This window comes from Lissotriton vulgaris, chromosome 5, assembly GCF_964263255.1.
Source record: "Lissotriton vulgaris chromosome 5, aLisVul1.2, whole genome shotgun sequence".
NCBI classification, from domain to species: Eukaryota; Metazoa; Chordata; class Amphibia; order Caudata; family Salamandridae; genus Lissotriton; species Lissotriton vulgaris.
Window position 1 is genome coordinate 1,802,846,590 of NC_141693.1, and position 20,674 is coordinate 1,802,867,263.

Genomic DNA, 20,674 nt, shown 5'->3' on the forward strand with positions numbered 1-20,674 from the left:
AAACAGACGATAATGCTGTTTTCGTTTAAGTCCCGCTCCATCCTCATCACCAAAGGGGTGCCTCAGGGCTCATCGTTGAGCCCGATGTTGTTTAACATCTACTTATCCCCTTTGCCTAGCTTGTTAAATCTTGTGGCTTTTATGTCATATCATATGCGGATGACAGCCAGCTGATCGTCTCGTTTGATCAGGATTCTGTTGGCGTAAAGGACTGATTCATGGACTGAATGAGAAGGATTGTGGCCTGGATGACGGTGAACTATCTTCAGCTATACAGCGAAAAACTCAAGTTTTGCTATTTGGCAAAGCCCTGGACCGCTAGTCTCCTGTCTAGTGGCCTTCAAAACTTGGGAGGCTTCCTCCCCCAGGCTTGCCATGAAAAATCTGGGGGTTAAATTAGACCAGGCACTATTCACGAAGGGTCATATCTCCACTATCTGCCGGCCTACTTTGCAGCCATGCAGCTTCTGAGGAAAGTCTTCCCCTGATTACCATCTTCTACTAGGAAGACTTGGGTCGAGGCCCTAGTCATAAGCTGCCTCGACTATGGCAACACTTTGCTTATGAAAGGCAATGATGCCTTATTGGCCAAACTCCAGGTGGTGCAAAACACTGTTGCATGCCTGGTCTGTAATCTCCCAGCAGTCTCTCCCTCGGTGCACACTCTGAGAACCTTACACTGGCTCCCAGTCAGAGATTGCACCATTTTTAAGAACTGCTGCCTCACCCACAAAGCTCTGATGGGTGGAGCCCCCTCTTACCTAAAGGACAAACTACGGCATTACTATCCTCCAAGAATGCTTGGATCAAGCGATAAGGGCCTTCAAACCGTCCCCCCCATTCACACTTTCACATTTGGTGGGAGAGTGTTGGACCTGGGGTTACCAGTCTACATAGGGTAGCTTGGCACAAGGTAGGCAGGCTTATCCCAAAGGTACATGTGTTAAGTTTGCGTCACACCCTTCAGCAACATAACGTTCATCCACTCAAAAATAAGGACAGTACACCAGTTTAGAAAAATACGGGTCACTTTTATAAAAGAATTCTGTATACTCTTGCCTATTTCATTTGACTATTGAGAAACTGTTCACATCAGAAACTCCACCATCCGTCTGGTTGCATCAATAAAAAGAATACTTCACAGTACATTGCATTTGCTGGTACAGAATTCCCCGTCTCCCACTTTTAAATGACAGGACTGGTTGACTTTTATAAACCTCTTTGTTAGATTTATGGTTCCCAACAGTTTTCAATATCAGTACTCGTACTCTTTTAGGAAAAATCTAAAAACTTTTCTGTTCAATAAATAGTTGTCCTTTTGTATTCAGCCCTACTGAGAACACTTGTTAGCTTTCAGGGCTGGGACGCCTCCGGGCAGCTATTCTGCGCTTTACAAAACTCATTTTCATTTCATTCATTTCATTTCATTTCATTTCTACATACAGTTATTATCTCATGCCACACTCCGTGGGTAATTAACAATATCCCCTTTTCTTGGTTCAATTGGAAGGAACTGTGCAATCTATTCTTTCCTTGAAGTAAACATCTCATACATTTCACTGCCTTAGGAGAAGTTTCAGCACTTGACAGATTTTGGTTCTACAGGAAGGCAGAGCTGCACACTACCCCTAAAGTCTCAAGAACTTTATAATCAGGATGGTACAGTTTTCGTACTAGCACTCTTATCTCCCAGTGCGTGCAGCTAGGGTTCTGACTGGAGACAGTCAAATCGCTATTTTGCTGAATCAAATTAACCAACTGGCTTTGGAATCTCACCAACTCCTAGGACCCCTTACTTTCTCCACTCGAGCCCACAATTACATAGCCAAGTCACAGATTTGACTTCAGGGTTCTTGTTTACGGCCATTCGATAAAACACCAGCAGGGGAACCCTGAAAAACCCAAAAAGGCCAATTTCTGCGGGACATATAAGCGTCTCAGTTCATTTCACAGGGTCTATCCGGCAGCCTGGTTAAAGGATCGCAATCAGGACTGATGTCCCGATGTAGTCCCAGCTTCGCTCCTCACCTCCCTCCAGCCAAGAAACCCCAGCTTACTGTATCTCTCAAGCAGTCCAGTCAGGACTGTAGCGCAGCGGCACAGAACCGCAGTCGGGGTGGGGGACGGCTATACTCACAGCCGCTCTACCTCGCCTGCCCGGCCACAGCTTTTCTCCTCGGCTTCTGCCACGTTAGTCTTCGCGGTGTCAGGCGGCACTCCCGGCAGCTCCTCCCTGCCGTCTGCTCACGTTAGGAAGTCCCCGCCTTCGTCCAGCCCTTCTCCAGCACTGGCCCGCCTACTCTGACGCCACGTCAGATTTCCCTCAGGAAGCACGGAGCCTCAACCAGGTCCCGCCTCCGTAAGCACACGGGCTGCACCTCCGCCGGAAAAGAACACCTCGGCACCACAAAGACGCCAGATGGCTCCACGAGTCCCACTCATGGTGAGTCCTCAGACAGATGGGCTGTATTAACTCTCCTCAGGCAATACGGAGGGTGAGTCAAGTTCCATAGTCACTTGGGAAGTCCACTCTGAATTTGGTGTCCCCAGCTTCCACGAGGCACCAAAGCACGAACCCCCAAGGGATTTAGGAGTTACACGGGGAACTATGGAAAAATTACTTCGTGGACTGCCCTGGCAGGGTTCGGTCAACACAACAGGGGTCAGGTCATTACAGGAGAGCAGCCAATCCTCAGGTCGATCTGTCTCCTTATAGTGCGCTATCCTCCTCTTCAAGCCACCTCTCTCCTCACCAGTTCCACCCCGTGCAACCACCGGTCACTACACAAAATGGCTGCCTAGATCCTGACCTTTTATAGGCAAGTCTCAGGCTACTAGAACTGGCTAGAAGGTTTAGATCATTCCTATACTATCCTATGGGCCTTTTTCCTGAAATTACAGTTATGGCAGTTAATAGCCACCATTTTGTGTATCCCATACTTTTCAGTCAGAAAAGGCACCTAGGCCTCAGGGGGGAAAAAAAGAAGGACTATGAGGGCAAAGAGCATCTAGCCCCTAGGTCAACACCTCAAAAATCCAGTGGGCATCAAAAATAAAAAGATTGAGGGGCAAAAAGGGGATAAAAATAAATAATAAATAGGAGGGACCACCCAAAGGGCTGACAGGTCTAACAGAGAGCTTTATTCTTTATTGCTCCATTGGCTTGGAATCAACTTCTGTTTCATCTCCACTGCTGGTCTGGCTTTGCCTGGTTTTAAAAAAATCTTCAAACATTACTTTTTTAGGCTATAGCGGTGTTTCTGTGTTGGCATGGCGCAGAGATACATCTTCGCTATGTGTCGTTGCGCTATATCAAGTGGAAATGTCATGAAAGTGAAACTACAAGAAGTGAAAACTATAGTAAGTTTTCAGATTTCTTGAGGTCGTGTGTATTTTCTGTTCTAGCTGCTGCCTTGTCGAGCCTGAAAATCAAGAATAGGAACATCATTTACTGGGGCACCAAAGACCAAGCCAGTGGTCGAAGCAGCTACATCTCACATCCACGCAGACTGGTACTCATAGTCAGAGCATGTGGATGCAGGTGAGTGTTAGGCATCCTCAGAAAAATGTTTGCTATCCTGAGATTGGCAATGTGTATTTATTCTCAAGGCAAACATGCTGACAGCACTCAGACTGGCAGAGAAACAGAGAATGAAAATGCCCATCTCTTCTCATATTTACAAGCAGGGAGATTATAGAGAGAGCTTATCATGCCGGGCTGGGATTTTCCTGGGGTATTCCATTATTCCTAATGGCTGTGCAACCTGAAGATGATGATTAAATGCAGTAGGGGGTGAGGCGTGGCAGGGTGGAAGCAGGCCACATTGTTTCGCTCACTGCTAAAGGAGCAACTCATTTTAAATTACACCTTTCGAGACAGTGATAATTTAAAAAACCACACACAACCTTGCATGTTGTGGAGTGTTCTGTAGGCAGTAAAAATAAAAATAAAACAGTGATGGATCAAAAGTTGGCAAAGACAACTGGGCTGGTGACTCCAATAAAAGTATTGCGAGATGGTCCAACCCTTGAGACGAGTATAAATAAGGACGCCTCCGAGTAGGTACACTTGTGCTCAACTTGAAGATCTTGTCGTACCAAGTGACTGGAGAGCTACTGCCGTCAGAATGAGCCATTTGTATGGGTCAAGTTCTCAGAAGGGGAAGGGGAGCACAGGCGGCAGCTCATCTTATCGGATGTCCTCTAGCTCTTCCGGTGGTGGGGGATATGGTGGTAGTTTGAGTGGTGGGCATCGGATGTCCTCTGGCTCTTCCGGTGGTGGGGGCTATGGTGGTAGTTTGAGTGGTGGGCATCGGATGTCCTCCGTCTCTTCCAGTGGTGGGGGCTATGGTGGTAGTTTGAGTGGTGGGTATGGAGGAGGGAGTGCTGGCTTTGGTAGTGCAGGAGGGTATGGTGGAAGCTATGGTGGTGGATCAAGCAGTGGTTTCGGCAGTAGTTCAAATACTGGCTGGAGCCATAGTTTTGGTGGCGGATCTGGTGGTGGCTACGGAAGCAGCTTTCTCGGTTCCTCCAGTGGTGGTGGCTTCGGGGGAGGCATGGGCTCCTGGTCTGGCGACAGTGAAGGTGGCCTTCTCAATACCAGCGAGAAGTTGACCATGCAGAACCTAAACGACCGCCTCGCATCCTACATAACAAACGTGAGCTCCCTGGAGCAAGCCAACCTTGACTTGGAGGAAAAGATAAAACAGTGGTACCTAACACATGGCCCACGCCCGGCAGAGGACTACAGTAAATATAATGAAACCATCCAAGATCTCCAGAAGAAGGTAAGACTGCCCTCCACTCTTTACAGAGCTGTCCTTTGTGGCCATGGCATGTGGTAGAAGCATCTCCCTACTCAGGGCTACGCCATTTAATGGACACTGTTCCCCCTATTCTTGCCATACTGGCAGCTTCAGCTGAGTAAGAATGCTCCCTACTAGCAAGATCACCTGTCTGATCTAATCTGTGCTCTGACTTTCTAACATTCCTCTCAGAGGGGGCAAAGGATGTGTATTGCAAGCGCTTCAGAGTATCTATGTTTGCTCACTGCATGTAGCGTTTAGAACTAGCTTTTTAGATCAGGTAGCGTTTTTACGATTTCTTATTTTCACAATTCATTTCTAAGCTAGTTTCATTTATTGATTCAATTTCGTTGGATTGTATTGTTTCTACCCCTCTCCCCCTTTGAGCATTTCCGTACAGAGGGAAACAAATATTTGCAAAAAGTTTCTTCCTACTTTTTCGTTGTTTCTTGTTTTACGTGCTTAACATAGGCCTAGCATCCTCCAAGCTATCTGTGTTGGTATACAATTGGTGGCCTCCTATTGGTCCTCAACGCTGTTCTCTGATTGGTGTTCGCAACTGATTTATACAGGAAGGTGATATTTTTTAATCCGGAGCTTTCAGATAGCTTTGTGCGTTCTGATGTCATCTAATCCAATGTAGTATGAGTTCCAGTCCTGGGAGGAAGGCGACAGAACATGGCCGCCGCCACAGAACCTGTGTGCGTTGCAGGCTTTCCTTCCTCGTCATTTTAAAACCAAAACAGTGAATAATGCTGGGCCCTTTTGCTTGACGTCCTGAGTGATGTTGGAATCAGCACCTCGAGGCCTGAAGGGAGCTAGAGTTCTCTCCGTGTGAATATGAAAGCCCCACAGCTGTCTGCCACAGGCGTATATCACTATAAAAACTCCACAACGACCTCCATGGGATTGTGCTCTAATGTGCAACTCTCTTCATAAAAGCGCATTTGAATATAAACACTTCTATAGTCCACTACATGTACGTGTCCGTCCCCATGGACACCCAGAGGTTCTTTCCATGTAAGTGGGCAGCAGCATGAAAACCCCACAGTTCTCGATAGAAAAGTGGGTGCCAGTATGGAAACTCACCTGTTCAGTCCATTTAAGTGTTTCCACATGTAAACTCCAAAGCACTCTTTACATAAGTCTATTTCGATATGAATTCTTCACAGTTCTCTCCATGTACATTTGGGTCAATATGAACACTCCATGGCTCTCTATATAAAAGTGTGTGCCGGTATGAACACGCAAATGTTCATACAATGTCAGTGTGTTGACATGGAAACTCCATAGCTCTCTTCATATAAGTGTATTTCAATATGAAACCTTCATAGTTCTGTCCATGTAAATGTGGGCCAATAAGAAAACTCCATAGCTCTGGCAATAAATGTGAATTTTAATCTGAATATTCCTTCGCTCCCTACTCTTAGGTGTATGTCCGTCTGCCACTCCTTCGCGCTCTCTTTATGTGTATGTCAATACAAGTTCTCCATAGATCTCTACATATAAGGGAATGTCAGTAGGAAAACTCCCTGGCTCTCTGATATTTGTGGTGTGTGCAGAGATGAAAACTCCATAGTTCTCTCTATGTAAGTGTGCGGCAACATGAACACTCCATAGTTCTGCCCAAGTGATGGTTAACATGAAGACTTTATGTCTTTCTTCATAGGAGTGTACATCAATTACAAAACTCCATAGGCCTCTTCGAGCAAGTGTATACCAATACGAATACCCCAGAGTGCTATGAACATAAGTGTATGTCAAAAAGAAGCCTCCCTAGCCCCGTGAATGTGTGTGCCAATAGGATGTTTCCATAGGTCTCTCCAAGTGTGTTGGTATTAAAATTCCATCGCCCTCCCAAGGTGATTTTATGCCAATAGGAATACTCGGGCTCTCTACACACGTGTATATCAATATAAGGCCTCCCTAGTTCACCTTATACTCCTATATCAATAGGTAACCTCCATAGGTCACTCCATCTTAATGTATATCGCTGGGAATACTCCAGGGCTCTCTCCATACAAGCGTGTGTCTGTATGGAACCTCTATAACTCTCTTGATTTGGGTCAAAAAGCAGCAGGAAGAGTCCATGGAAGCAGTGAGGCCTTTTGGTGGCAGCGCGTTGAAGGAAGCTGCAAGCTCGGCTCATCCATGGCCTTTCGAAATACTGACGCTCTCTCCTAGGAGCTGATAGGTGTAGAACAACGTTGAACGTTCTCTTCTTAATTTTATGAGGATATACATACGCTGAAGTTCTCCCCATGTAGGAATATTTAAATATAAAAATATGTGCACGCTCTACCTACAAACATAGGTCAAAATAAAAATGTTGCTCTGTCTCTCAGTGTACATGTATGTGAGTGCAGTTGTAATCTGTTGTGGCTGTAGATGAGTGGTCTACTGCCAGGGGACCTTGGCAAGTAGCTGGTGGTAACTGTTGTGTGTATGTGTGTGTGTGTGTGTGTGGCAGTGTGTGTGTGTGTGTGTGTGTGTGTGTGTGTGTGTGTGTGTGTGTGTGTGTATGTGAATGTGTGTGTGTGTGTGTGTGTGTGTGTGTGTGTGGCAGTGGCCGGTAAAAATAGTCCTCTAATCTGCCCCCTGCTGAGAGAGAAGGGGTCTACATCGCCAGAGCTCTCCTTGCATCCCATTGGCTGTTCCCTAATGTACTGCTCATCATGCCATTGTTTCTCAACCAATCTACGGACTTGGTTTGCTCGAGCGCTCACTAGCTGGATCAAGTCAGACCTCTGTGCTGTGCTGTTCGTCATTTCCTGTGCCCTCTTTCGCCTAGATCCTCGCAGCCGTGTCCGAGAACGCTGGGATTGTCTTGCAGATGGACAATGCCAGGCTGGCAGCAGATGACTTCAAGCTGAAGTGAGTCCACTCTACAATCTCTTCCTACAAGTGTGAATCTTTCATCTGATCCACTCTGTACAGCTCCATTTCCTCATTTCATACCTCAGTTTCTATCTCTGCCTCAGTTTCTTATCTTTGCTTGTGCTGCCACTCTTTCCCCTGTTTTCTAATTCTTCCATTGTCGACTTATCTTTTTTTTCTTTTCTCTTCCGTACTATCCTTCCTTTGAATCCTTTCCATAATCCGTCATTTTACATATTTCTTCCATGGCTTCCGACTCCATTCCCCCTTCTTTACACCCCTATTTTATTCCTCGACTTCTTTCCTAATGCTTTCTTTTTCCATTTATTACTTAGTTTCTTTTTCTGTCCTTACTTCTCCTTTCTTGGGACTCTCCTTTACTCACTCCCTTTCTATCTTCCCTGTGTACTCCACGTTTCTTTGTTCTGCCCTCCTCTCTTATATTCTCTCTATAATACCTTTCTTCATTCCATTCTGTTTTCTTACTTTCTTCCACCAAAGTCTTCATGACTTCCTATTTTTTTTATTTTTCCTTTTCCCCATTCAGCTCGTTTCCTTCATATCAAACTTTCTTTCCCTTTACCTTTTTCATTTCTTCCAATACCTTCCTGTCCACGCTCCTGTTTTTCCTCCTTTCCTCAAATATCTTTCTTCCTTATTTTCACCACTTCCCTGATACTTTTATATTCATTCTTTCTTACTCAATGCATCTTTATTCGTCACATTTTCTTCCTGCCAGTCCTCGCTTGTCTCTTCCAATATCTTTCTTTTTTCCTTCTAACTTTCCCGATATTCCTTCCTGCTCTTCCCTCTCCTTCTGTTCCACTGTCTGTATTACTGCACCTGCTTCTCAGTCACGTAGATGATTAAAGTCCACCTCTCTTCCCTGCTGCAGGTATGAGAATGAGTTTGCCATTTGGCAGAACGTTGAGGGGGACATCAATGGCTTGCGCATGGTCCTAGATGACCTCACTCTGTCCAGGTCTGACTTTGAGATTCAGATGGAGTCCCTCCAGGAAGAACTCGCTGCCCTCAAGAAGAACCACCAAGAGGTAAGAGAGACCCCTCCACTCAGGCCACCAATCGCCTACATCCAAAGACATCAAACAAGGTCTTGCCTGGAATATGTAGCCCATCATCACCCAACATACTCAGACTCAGCTATAAATGATCAATCTTTCCTTCCAAACTGCCAACACTTACCCGCTGTACACTTCTGCACTCTGCACTTTGCCCAGTACACGTATCATACCAGAGGCGTAGCAAGGAGGTCACGGTCCTTAATGAAAACATGGAAAATTACATCTCTGACCACTGAGTGGGTAGCAAAATAAAGCAATAATAAAGAGCTCCTTGGACTGTCCAGGCCTCTGGGCCCTGGTTCCACTGCACCTGCTGCAAGATTCATACCTACTTCCTACTATCTACCTGACACTGCTTTGCCCTGCACATCCCCTTCCACAGTCTCTATACCTTCCAGTGAAGGTATAGAGACGCTTACCACTACCTTCAATCGCTCACAACCTCCCTATAACCCATACTCTCACCACATACCACACTCTCTCTACAATGCACTATAACATTTTAGGCTGACCATTCACGCAGCCACTTTTGGCTGACCCAAAACACCCTCCCCCTGCCATCTCTCCATCGGCACCCCACTCAGTACCTATCAGGGTACCCCTACATTAGAGGTGTTGGCTGTAAGTCAGAAAAAGCCAAATCCATGCCAGTAATCAGTTTCAGCAACGTCTATGAAACAATATTCCATTAAAAATAATGGTGAGTAAAAGCTGTCCTGAAATTGGCCTACATGGATACATGTTGGACACCCAAGCCCTAGACTGCCTATCGTTTGGCAATATTACACATTCGAGGTGACCCCATCTCTGCACTGTTTATCAATCATTAAATGCTTCTTCAATGTTGTAGTAAGCTTGGCACATCTCTAAAAAGTGACGAAATGAAACTACCTATGCCTTCCTTTCTCTGCAGGAGGTGAACCAACTGAGAGGGCAACTGAACAATACGGTCAACGTGGAAGTGAACACAGCACCAGGAATCGACCTCCAGAAGGTCCTGGATGACTTGAGATACACTTATGAGACCATGATGGAAACAAACAAGAAAGAACTTGAGACATCGTTCCAGACACAGGTAAACCTGCTTGGCAAGGAGGCTGCACTGGGAGAAATCAGGAACATGGGCAAGGGGTCTAAATCCAAGACAAGGAGTCTAGATATGGAGCTTTCAGGAATATGGGCACAGGACCTAGACAATGAGAATTCAGGAACATGGTCAAGGAGCCTAGAGAGAAGAACTGAGGAACATAGACAAGCAGCATTGATGCAGAATAGTTAGGCATTTAGGAACGCAGAGAAAGAGTCTAGCTAAGGAGAATTCAGGAGCATGTGTAGGGAATTCAGGCAGCAAGAACACAGGAATCTATTCAAGAGTCTAGACTGTGAGAACTCAGGAGCATAATCATGGAATCTGGACCTGTGTCTGTAAAGAGAGTAGAATAGGATTCTAAACATGAGCAATACAGGAATGCAGTCAAGAAGTCAAGGGAGGGAGAACTCTGCAACAAAACATTGGAATCTGGGACTGGGCGTTTTAAGAGCGTAGAGTATGAGTTTAGACAGGTAATTCAGGAACATGCTCAGCACCATGGATTCACAGCATTCTGCGATGCAGGTAAAGTCTAAATTAGCATAATTCAAGAGAAGGGATCTAGAAAACGCAAATTCAGGAAAGCAACTATTGATTCGAGATAAGGAGAATGGAGGAACATAGTAAAGTGCCTAGACGCATGCATGTTATGGAACATAGTAAAGGAGTCTAGAAAAAGGGAATTCAGGAACATGGACATGGAATCTAGACCCATTCAAGACTCCTAGTGTTCAGGAATGCAGGCAAGTAGTCTAAACATGGAGAACTCAGGAACATAGTCAAGTTTTCAAAGCGGTCAGGCACATTAGCAAGGAGCATAGACACAGTAAATTCAGGGACACTGGCAATGAGTGTAGACAAGGACAATTTGAGAATTTGCGCTAGGAAACCAGCCACCACGAATTCAGGAAACATGGATAGACCCCCATCATTCAGGAACGACCAGCCTTGGAGAATTAAGAGCATGGGCAAATAGTTAAACCAAAAGAAAATAGAAAACATTAAATGCAATCCAATATTTTTTTTGCATCGTGTGCACTTGCTATACATCCTCATCAAGACATACAAATATCTCTATTTCGTATGCTACTTATCTACAATGTTTTACTTGTTTCTAGACAATCCTAAACCTCTACATCAGCTGACAGAGATACACCACATGTGTGAATCGGATTTGCTCAAGTTCACACATGTGGCCAAGGGTGCAAGCAGGGACTTGAACTCTAGTTCTTTTGGTGCCATGTCTGACCAGGAAACCACTAGACCAAACACTTCTTCATTCTACTCTATCCATTTTCTGAACTGTTTGTAAAGCATCTGTAGGAAGCTGGCACAATAAAGGAGAGTACTTAGCTCGCCCAGGCTGCTAAGAAATATGACCATGTTAAGGCCTTATATGATTTTGTGTTTCAGTCCCAGGAGGTGTCCCACCAGGTCACCACCGCCTCCAAAGAGCTGCAGTCCTACCAGACGGAGATCATCGAGACAAGACGCACGATGCAGAGTCTAGAAATCGACCTTCAAGCCCAGTTCAGCATGGTGAGTAAGACCACTCTGCAGTCAGACACAAAATGGCCGCCATCTTGAGCACGAGGCCGGAAGATTTATATCCTGCCGCCTAATTTCTGGCACGTTGAAAATAAAAGAGGACCTTTACTTTGCATCTGATTAGATCAATTGAAGTGAACCAATATTAAAACTCCCAGAACAGTAACTGACATTAGAGGCACGGTGTCCCGCACACGATCAGTCTGGGTGCACCATGGAGACGCACGACAAATTGTTAATCTATCCCTTCTTCTCCACAGAAAGCGGCATTAGAGTCTTCCTTGGCAGAAACCGAGGGGCGCTACTGCGGTCAGCTGGCCCAGCTGCAGGCCTCCATTGGCAAGGTGGAGGAGGAGCTGTCCGAGCTGCGCGGCGAGATGGAGCGCCAGAGCAACGAATACAAGGTCCTGATGGACATCAAGGTCCGCTTGGAGCAGGAGATCGCCACCTACCGCCGCCTGCTGGACGCCGGAAGTGCACAGTAAGTCCCCACTTGGACATTTACTGCCAGGGAAGGGTCTTACTGGGAGCTGCCAACCACTGCAGAGTCAGGCGAGCAGAGGACAGAAAAGAGCTATGTCCAAACCAGTATCGTGCAGATCAATGGCACGATGGCTCAGCGGGTTAAACGTTTAGTTAAGTAGCCACTAACACCAGCATTTAGCACACTTGGAAGTTGCACAGTTAGACACTAAAAGAAATAATGCAGCGAGAGAGAGATGAATTCATTTGCAGAGGATAAAACAGGTTGTACTTTGCGGAAGCCAGGTTAAGCTTCCAGGATTCCTGACTCTATAATCAATAATTTAGCCATTAAACTACATCTTTCAGGAAAAGAAAACATGCTAAGATTACTGCAACATAACTAATATTCGTTAGAGGTGCTACTTGTTGGTCACAGGTCATGTGCAGCACTCTCAAGGAAACAGATGGATATCTACTTTATTCTTCCCTCGACTCATACTAACTTTTCGTTTTTGATGGCGCCACTAATAATACTTAAGTAGCGCTTGATACCATCGTTTGTGTTGTTTCAAAGCACTATAAAAATCAGATGCTTATATTTCTCTGATGTAATGGTACTAAAGATATTACGCTTGAAAGGGTTAAAGGTTGAATCAGCCGTGTTGGAAATGTAGGGGCATATTACCTAGATGTCCGTTATATAACGCACATCGCACATTTCCATAACGTCGGCTATCGTCTGATTTTTTCGCCGTGTTAGCGCGTAATTATCAATGCGCAACACGTAGGCGAAATTAAATCCGGCGATAGTCGGCGATAAGGAACATTAGCGCATGAAAACAAAGTTGTTTTCACGCGCTAATGTGTGCCTTGATAATATGAAGGGGGTGGATTCAGCGTTATGATCCACACCCCCATGTTAACAATGCCTTAACACCTGGTCAGAGCAGGCGTTGGGAGACCTACGATAAATAAGTTTATCGCAGGTCTTCTTCGCCCAACGCCTGCCTTGGTAATAGGGTGTTCCCACCTCCAACCACATTTTACATGTGGTTGGACGTGGGAACGCCCACTTTGCATGTTATCATTAGCGATGTTTCTCGCTGACATGCAAAGTGGGCTTGAGGCAGGCGTTAGCATGCCCTTGTTAATAGGGCGCTGGAAGTATCGCCACTTTCTCGGCACAATTCACAGAAAAAGCGGTGATACTTCAGCTTGCTAATATGCCCCCTTACTCGATGGGGAACTCGTCACAACAGTTGTCAGCAGAGAGCACGTTAATTACATACTTTTGGAATGAAGGGGTATATTATCAAGGACCGGTGTTAAAATTATCGCCGTTTTATCAGCAGGAAACTGCCGATAAAACGGCGATAATGGGCTTATTAATACGCCCTTGTTAATTCCCACAGAAGCCCATGTTCTTGTGTTAACATGGGCTTGTATGGGAATTAACAAGGGCGTATTTTCAAGCCCATTATCGCCGTTTTATCGGCAGTCTCCTGCCGATAAAACGGCGATAAAATGAACACCGGTCTTTGATAATATGCCCCGTAGTTCCGTTAACCAGTATTTAAATTTTTTAAGAAAACATTACTAGAACAAAGGTCACCCCAGGTGCTGTGATACTGGAGTTGTATGCGCGTGTTTGCCCCCTGGTTAGTGGTCACAGGGCTAGGGCACCCTGAGCTCTTTGCCACATCCTCGGCACTTGTTGGAGGCCCTGCGTTCACATTACATAATCTGTTTACAAAAAAGCAGGCCTGGCCTTTTTTATCCTGAGAGAGCTGATGTGGCAACACCACTAGATGGCCCCAAGCACTGTGCTTCCCATTTCTCCAGAGATCTGTTTCCTTAATCATGAGTTGCCTTCGGATGGGAAACAAGAGCACAGCAACATTTCTGGCCCTAAGTCTCTTAAAAGCTTCTGACATGGCTGCATGTCACTCCAGTAGTACTGTTGGAAAGGCGCTCCGCAATCAATGAGTGCTTTTCTCCGGGCGAATCTCCTCACCTAAGATGGCTACTGCGGTGTGCATCTTAGATAAGGGCTAGTCACAAACAAGAAGGGCGCCATTTAGACTAACTATCAATTTCAAATCAGGATTGCAAAATACATGACTCCACAATGCTCCTTGGATGGGATTGAAAAGTGAAACCAAATCATGGGGGCTGACCCAAACTTATGATTGGTTGAAGGAAGCTAACTCAAACCAGCCATTGGTTGACGGGAGTCCATTTTCTATGAGTGTGGATAACATGAGCTCTTACAGACGCTAGAGTTGCCTGTAGCAGACAGCCCTAAAAAGGATTAAGTGAACTACTCTCAAAGGGACAGATTGCGGTTTCTAGGGTAGTGTTTGGGGATCAAGTTTGAGACTGTCAGTGACATTCCAAGGCTAGTAACATGCACCAACATATGCCAGCAAACATTAGCAAGGCTGTGCAAAGCATCCAACATGTGCAACACAAAAGCGCTTCAGCACCTTATCAGGGATAGGAAGCTCTATATAAATGCACTTACAATACAAAACAATTGTAATATGTAGGCGAGACAACAACTGTGCAGCATTTAGTTCAAGAAGACATAGGGGTCACCTCAGTGGCCGTCTTAGTTTTCATTTGTATCTTTGCTTGTTTTCTTTTACTTCTGTTTACTTCATTGCTATTCTTGTCTGTGTTCGCAGCATTCAAGATGGGGGTAAGCAGGGGAGTTCCAGCTCGTCCTACTACTCGTCCTCGTCGTCCTCCACTGCTCAGGGGGGCAGACAAGGTAAGAGCTGGTCTTCAGTGAGGGAGGGTCTGGCCACTCGTCGGCTCAAGGACTGAGCTGACAGCCCATAACGTTTAAGGGGCAAACTCAAGAACTACAAAAGCCCAATCGCTGGTCCTGGCAAAGTTTGTAGTAGATTTTTTTTTGCATACAAAATATCAAAATTCACTCACAAATTTTGGAATCACGAATGATACAATTAGTATCAGTTTAAATTTATCACAGCAATTGATGTACAATACATGAAAGATTCCCAAATGCAGCCGACTTTGCACAACGCCATAAAAACAACAACACTTGCTCATAAAGCAGAAAAAAAAGATGGTGATAAACTAAAAAATTTGAAAATATTAATTCTGAATATGCCCCCGGGTTTTTTGGCTATGAAAAGAAAACGTGCCTGAGTCTTAAAAACCTGAACAGGAATATTACCTGTTGCCACCAAAAGAGGCCGTCCTTGAGAGATGTAAAGCCCAATGTGTAAATCAGGTTCAGTGACACCTGGCGCTCTTGAGAAGCTGTTAGACCTCTGGCAGGGACAGTCAGATGCCAAGGGAGCCTGACATGCCACTGAGGCTGCTGTCCACCCTTCCAGCTTAGCCGAGGCGCAGGCCTTTTGGGAACATGAGTGCTGGTTGTCCAACATTGTGGGATAACCCTGAACTGAAGGATCACTGAGCACACCTTGACAGGTGAGATTTAAACAGGTGAGATATATATCTCAAACATTTCCCTTTCTTTTTCTACAGGCTCCCACGGTCCCCAGGACTCCCACAGCTCCCACAGGTCCCAGGGGTCCTACGGATCAGAGAGCGGCTCTTCCCGGGATGTCTCCGGGGGTAGCACCACCCGGGACAGCTCCTCCCGGGACAGCTCCTCCTGGGACAGCTCCTCCCGGGACAACGCCTCCAGAGACCAGCTTCCAACCGCTCAGACAAGGAAATAAGATGTCTATCGAGACCCCCCATCGGCCTGGACTTCAGAACCTGAGATTGATAAGAACTAAGAGAACACAGTGGTGTGGGGGCTAATAAGCTCCAGGTCAGCCGGAGTGTGTATCCGTTCCTGGTTTTTCATGCACGTTGTTCCAATGTATTCTGGACCATGTAGTCTTCTTTGTCTCGATACAAGCAGGATGATCCTGGCTCAGGGTGCACTGGAATGGAAATCTAATAACTAGGATTGATGAGAGCATTTGCTATCCTGGGGTTACTGTCACTGTCCAGTTTCTAAAGGCTTCATTGTATTTTCATCTATCTTGCTTACTTTTCCTGCAAAAATTGCTCTTGTATGAAGCAATGCTTGAAAAAAGATTTGAAATGGGGGGGGAGGATATGCTCCTACAACATGGTGCGGGGCTGTACATTCAGAGATTTTCACTCATGCCTCATGTTGGGTAGTGTTGAAAGGGCCTTACATCTACCTGTCAGTGACCAACTAGAACACAATAGCTGCCCTCAAGCAATGCTGAGACACGCACACTCTTAGCACACAGTCAATGCTTGGGGAACAGACATGCACTCCTACCTGGGGACTTTTACCATAGAGTGAGACCCTCCTGACTGACTGATCTCCGTCTTACACCACTCTCATCACCACATATTATGGCTATCAGATGTATCCTTCGGGCCCCTTTGCCTGACACCCCCTCTCACCGGTATAATGTTTATGTTAAGGAGCATTTAAATTCTTATCTATGTGACTTTATTGTTTCTTGCTTCATGAAGGACATTTCCTCCGCTACAGTTTCCAAATAAACTTTGATGTAGACCTCTTGCAAGCAAAAAATGTGTTTCTCCTCTTATTTAGACTTCTCCAGATACTTATGTGCATACAGGTGGATGTGATTCTCCCTTGGTGGAAAATGGTATTTTCCCCATATATTGTACCAGCATTAATATAAGGGAATTCAAGCTTTTCCCTATTGGTGAGAGGACTGCATTCAACTGTATTGTCTGGACAATGTTGCAAACGTGTTTGTGTGAAAGAGAGAGTGGATAGGTGGATGGCGGTAATGTGTCTGTCTGACTGACTGACTTACTGACTGACTGGAGGTATTTGTAGAGCGCATTACTGCCGAGGTGTCTTGGCGCTATGTGTTTGAAGCATGCTTGAGACAGAATGCTCCATGTAGATCAGTACAATCGAATTGAGTTGTTAGAGTGAGAGGCGGGCACTTTGCACTTGTCAAGCCAGAAAGGAGGATACTAATCCCATCCTTACATTGAAATGAAATGAAATGAAATGAAAATTAGGCTTATAGAGCGCTGCAGTTGCCCTGAGGCATCCAGGCGCTGGAGCTAAACCAAACAAACCTGACCACTGAGGTTACTAGTTGTACATTTGGCAGGTAGTGGCTTGAGGCGGCATAGAGTTGTACGTAGAGAACAGCAAGAGGTGACAATTGGAGCAACCAAACTTGTAGATTGTGCCAGTTACTGTCCAATCATAGTCAGAAACAGAAACTACATCCAACACATGGTCCTCATCCCACAGAGGGATTGGCAGGTTCTAGTGACCACCATTCCATGGGGGAGGCACCTTTAGAACTTGCTCCTATCTTTACTCGCATGCATTTGTATTCTGACCGAAAGCCTATTTAACAGTACTTCTTGTGTCTAATAGACCTTAGACACTACAGGCGGCTCACTGACCAATAGGATCCAGCTGTGAGCCCGGAATTGGATTAAAGAAACACACTCACATAGCATTTACATGTAATGTTATTTTATATGAACTTATAACGTGCACAGATACTCCAAGGAGTGTCCTGGCGCGAGCCAGAAAAGGGGTCAGACTCAGAATAAGAAGGCAGAGCTAGAAGAGAAAGGTTTTCAGCAGGATCTTTGACGCCACGTAGGGCCAATGGCAGTGCATTCCATGCCAGCGCAGCTATCCGGGCAAAAGAACTCCCGCTAAACTTCTGGCGATTGAACCAAGGAGTCTGCCCCAAAAGTTGAGAAATGCAACTGTCTCACAGGAGAGTAGAAAGCGAACCTCTTCTGCAAGTAGATGGGTACCAGAACATGGAGGGATTTCAGATTCAGATTCAAAATCTTTATTCAGATACAAGCATATATCCATAAAAGTACAGTCAAATAACAACATATTACAGTAAGAATGATCCAATTAAAACAGGTCCTCCAATAATACAATGCACATTAAAAAGGTACAGATGCAAGACAAAAATTAATCAAGAAGTTTAGTTATCAATGTTAAAAAACAATAAAAAGCGAAAGTAAAAATAACAGACTTCAAGGAGCACACATTGAGTTAGGAGTGCGCGCTGCAACTTTCAAAAAGGATCCGACCCGGAAGGTTAGCTCTTCATCTTCCAAGACAATAACCTTCCCATAAGCTACCTTATAATCAATCACCGGGATAGCCTTAAAATATGGTATCAAAAACCTTTTGGTGTGTTTTAAATTGTAACTACAGAAGAATAAAAATGCAGCATAGATTGTCTATATTGGTGTTAGAACCGGGGTCTCTAGTTGGCAGGGGTATGCACCCTAGTCCAAGTAGGGACCACCGCTTCCGACCTGGTAGCTTGGCGCAGAGCAGCAAAGGCGTAACCTCAGAGGCAATGTGTAAAGTATTTGTGCAACACACAACGGCGATGACACAGTTAAAACACACACAAAAGGAACACCACACCAGTTTTGTATAAGAATAAGAATTTCTTTATCTAAAAGATATGCGAGAACCAAAAGCAGGTAAATTCAGCTCTAGGCAAGATCAATAATAAAAAGGATTCCCGTTTCCAAGCAAGATCAATAATCAATAAGAATGAATCCACTTCCCAGGCCTGATCAATAATAAAAAGGATTCCCGTTTCCAAGCAAGATCAATAACCAATAAGAAGGAATCCAGTTCCCTGGCCTGATCAAATCACCAAAAGCTCAGGTGTGCCAAGGGCTCCTGCTGGTAATGTCTTTCTCACAGTGTCCTTGGATGGCAAAAGTTCACTTGAGGTAGGTTCTTATGGTCAAAATTCACTGGGGGAAGGTTCTTAGGCCAAAGTTCCCTTGTAGCGTAATGAGTGTGTCTCTCATAGAAATGATGCTTCCAGCGTAAAAAGTAGTTCCTTTGGGATGTTGTGGAGACACTCTGGTGGTGATGTTGCAGTCTCCCATGCAGGGCAGGACAAGCAGACAGTAGGGCAGCTCAGCAGGTTGTGGGACAGCAGTTCCTTGGAGCAGTCAGCCTCCTTCCCAGTGGCAATCCTCTTGCGCAGCAGTCCTCACTCCAGCAGGGATTCTTCCAGGTGCAGCAGTGTCACAAAGAAGTCAGGCCAGAACCCCCCCTTATATATCATTCAGTCTAAGGGCTAGAAAGTGGTAGAAGTCTCTGGAAGGGTCTGGGGGCAGGGGCTTCTGGAAGAGTCCAGGGAGTTCTGGTATGTTCCCTGTTTTCCCTGACCTAACTGTGCAGATCTGAAATCTTCATTCTCAGGGGTCTTACTAATAGAATAAAGAACTTGGCACAGAAGCTGAAATATGAAAAGACATCTTTATTAAACTTAAATAAGTGAGGCTACGTCGCCCAGAAGCCTTAGCAACTGAATGAGGCAGTCTGAGGAGTACAGAGAACTGAGGCCTTATATATGCTTAGGGTTACAAAACTCAGAATAAAAGTAAGGGGCAGTCCTTGCTTTTGCAAGCATGCAAAATGCCTAACATGGACATGCAAGATCTGCCAAACATTAGCCAATAGGACAAACACCCACTATTTACAATTGTCCAATCATAGGTATTATTACGTAAGGTATCGCATGACGACAACCCATTTTTCAGTTGTCCGGCCCACCATTAATTATACGGAAAAGCCCAACATTCCTTCTTACAAAAGCCGGACAAAGCCATAGTAAATGGACCACAACCCATATCATAAACAGACCATAAAAGAAGGAACAGAAACATATGAGAAGCAAGATAAGGGGTGTGTGCGTGTGCAATAAACTTAGCAATGTCCTGTTCTTTGATCCTAATCTCGATCAGCTACTGGGCAAGGAACTGGCCTAACAAGGTCCTCTTCAGGCAACGGGGCCAGTTCACTCAGGTCATTCAGAAGTCAGCTAAAGTGTATGTGTACTAAAGACTCGTTCGGCCGCAGTCATCGGCCTATGTGAGGGCAACCACAAAATGGCTGCCATACACAAAATGGAACCCAGGGTTCAGAACGAAATCCCAAGTACATAGTGAATCCTTCGATCTAACATGACGAAATCACTCATACTTGTCGCACTCACTAGTTACGGTTCGCTACTATCAAATTCGTAACAAAACCATGACATTTATAAAGTGGGTTCAGAATTCACGGAACCTCAGACCCTCCTTTTGCCCTTACATAGGCAATCACTCAGTCTGTGTCTGAATCGATATCAATATTATCCATTATTCCCTTCACTAAGGCACTATTACTCGAGTTATCTTTCATGGAACGCAAGGGATAGACTTCGTTGGCATAAATAAACATTGTCTGATATGCCTATACAGACCCATTGTAACTAAATGGCAGAACCAATTAGGGAATACCTCTATCTGTAGTATGTGGCATAAGACCACACACCCAACAATTAGTGGTGTTCACTACTAACTGGTGTTGATGCAGAAGCTGTACAAAGGAATTATTAGTAAACTCTGACCTCCTAACCAGTTCATGTTCAGGTAAAGTATGGAAAGAATGCAAAGAAGTAGTAGTAAGAAGAGACCTAGGTTGGGAGGTGGGCGCAGATGTCAATTGGGTAGCAAAAACAATCCAACCCACAAAAGACAACGTCATGCTTAAAACACTAGAAAACACGTTATTAAGAACATATAGACAACAAGGGAAAGTAATGACCACTATTGCAAGCACATTATCATTTTTACAACCCTAAGCAAAAGCAAATCCTAAAATAATCTAGTAACATTTTTAGGGCTCCTATGTATTTCAGTAATGTATTATATATTCAGGTGAAACAGTGGCGATCCTTATCACTGCTCTCAGGTGAAAAGGGAATACTCTTTCACAGAGAATGGACTTTATTCTG

The 20,674-nt window shown here is 45.0% G+C and overlaps 1 protein-coding gene across 1 annotated transcript; it reads left to right on the forward strand.

Annotated features, from left to right (window-relative positions):
* Positions 1–4,077: 4,077 nt before the first annotated feature.
* Positions 4,078–16,422, forward strand: LOC147717220 (keratin, type I cytoskeletal 19-like). Its single transcript, XM_086924169.1, has 8 exons — positions 4,078–4,787; positions 7,597–7,679; positions 8,578–8,734; positions 9,678–9,839; positions 11,268–11,393; positions 11,663–11,883; positions 14,555–14,640; positions 15,390–16,422. Exons 1-8 carry the CDS (start codon positions 4,128–4,130, stop codon positions 15,584–15,586), a joined length of 1,692 nt encoding a protein of 563 aa, XP_086780295.1. The 5' UTR covers positions 4,078–4,127; the 3' UTR covers positions 15,587–16,422.
* The last annotated feature ends 4,252 nt before the right edge of the window (positions 16,423–20,674 follow it).

Excerpts from the sequence above, each read along its gene's own strand:
- LOC147717220 (XM_086924169.1), top strand. The coding sequence starts at position 4,128 with ATGAGCCATTTGTATGGGTCAAGTTCTCAGAAGGGGAAGGGGAGCACA. Across the intron at positions 4,788-7,596 it reads TCCAAGATCTCCAGAAGAAG|ATCCTCGCAGCCGTGTCCGA; the intron begins GTAAGACTGCCC and ends TCTTTCGCCTAG. Across the intron at positions 11,884-14,554 it reads CTGGACGCCGGAAGTGCACA|CATTCAAGATGGGGGTAAGC; the intron begins GTAAGTCCCCAC and ends CTGTGTTCGCAG.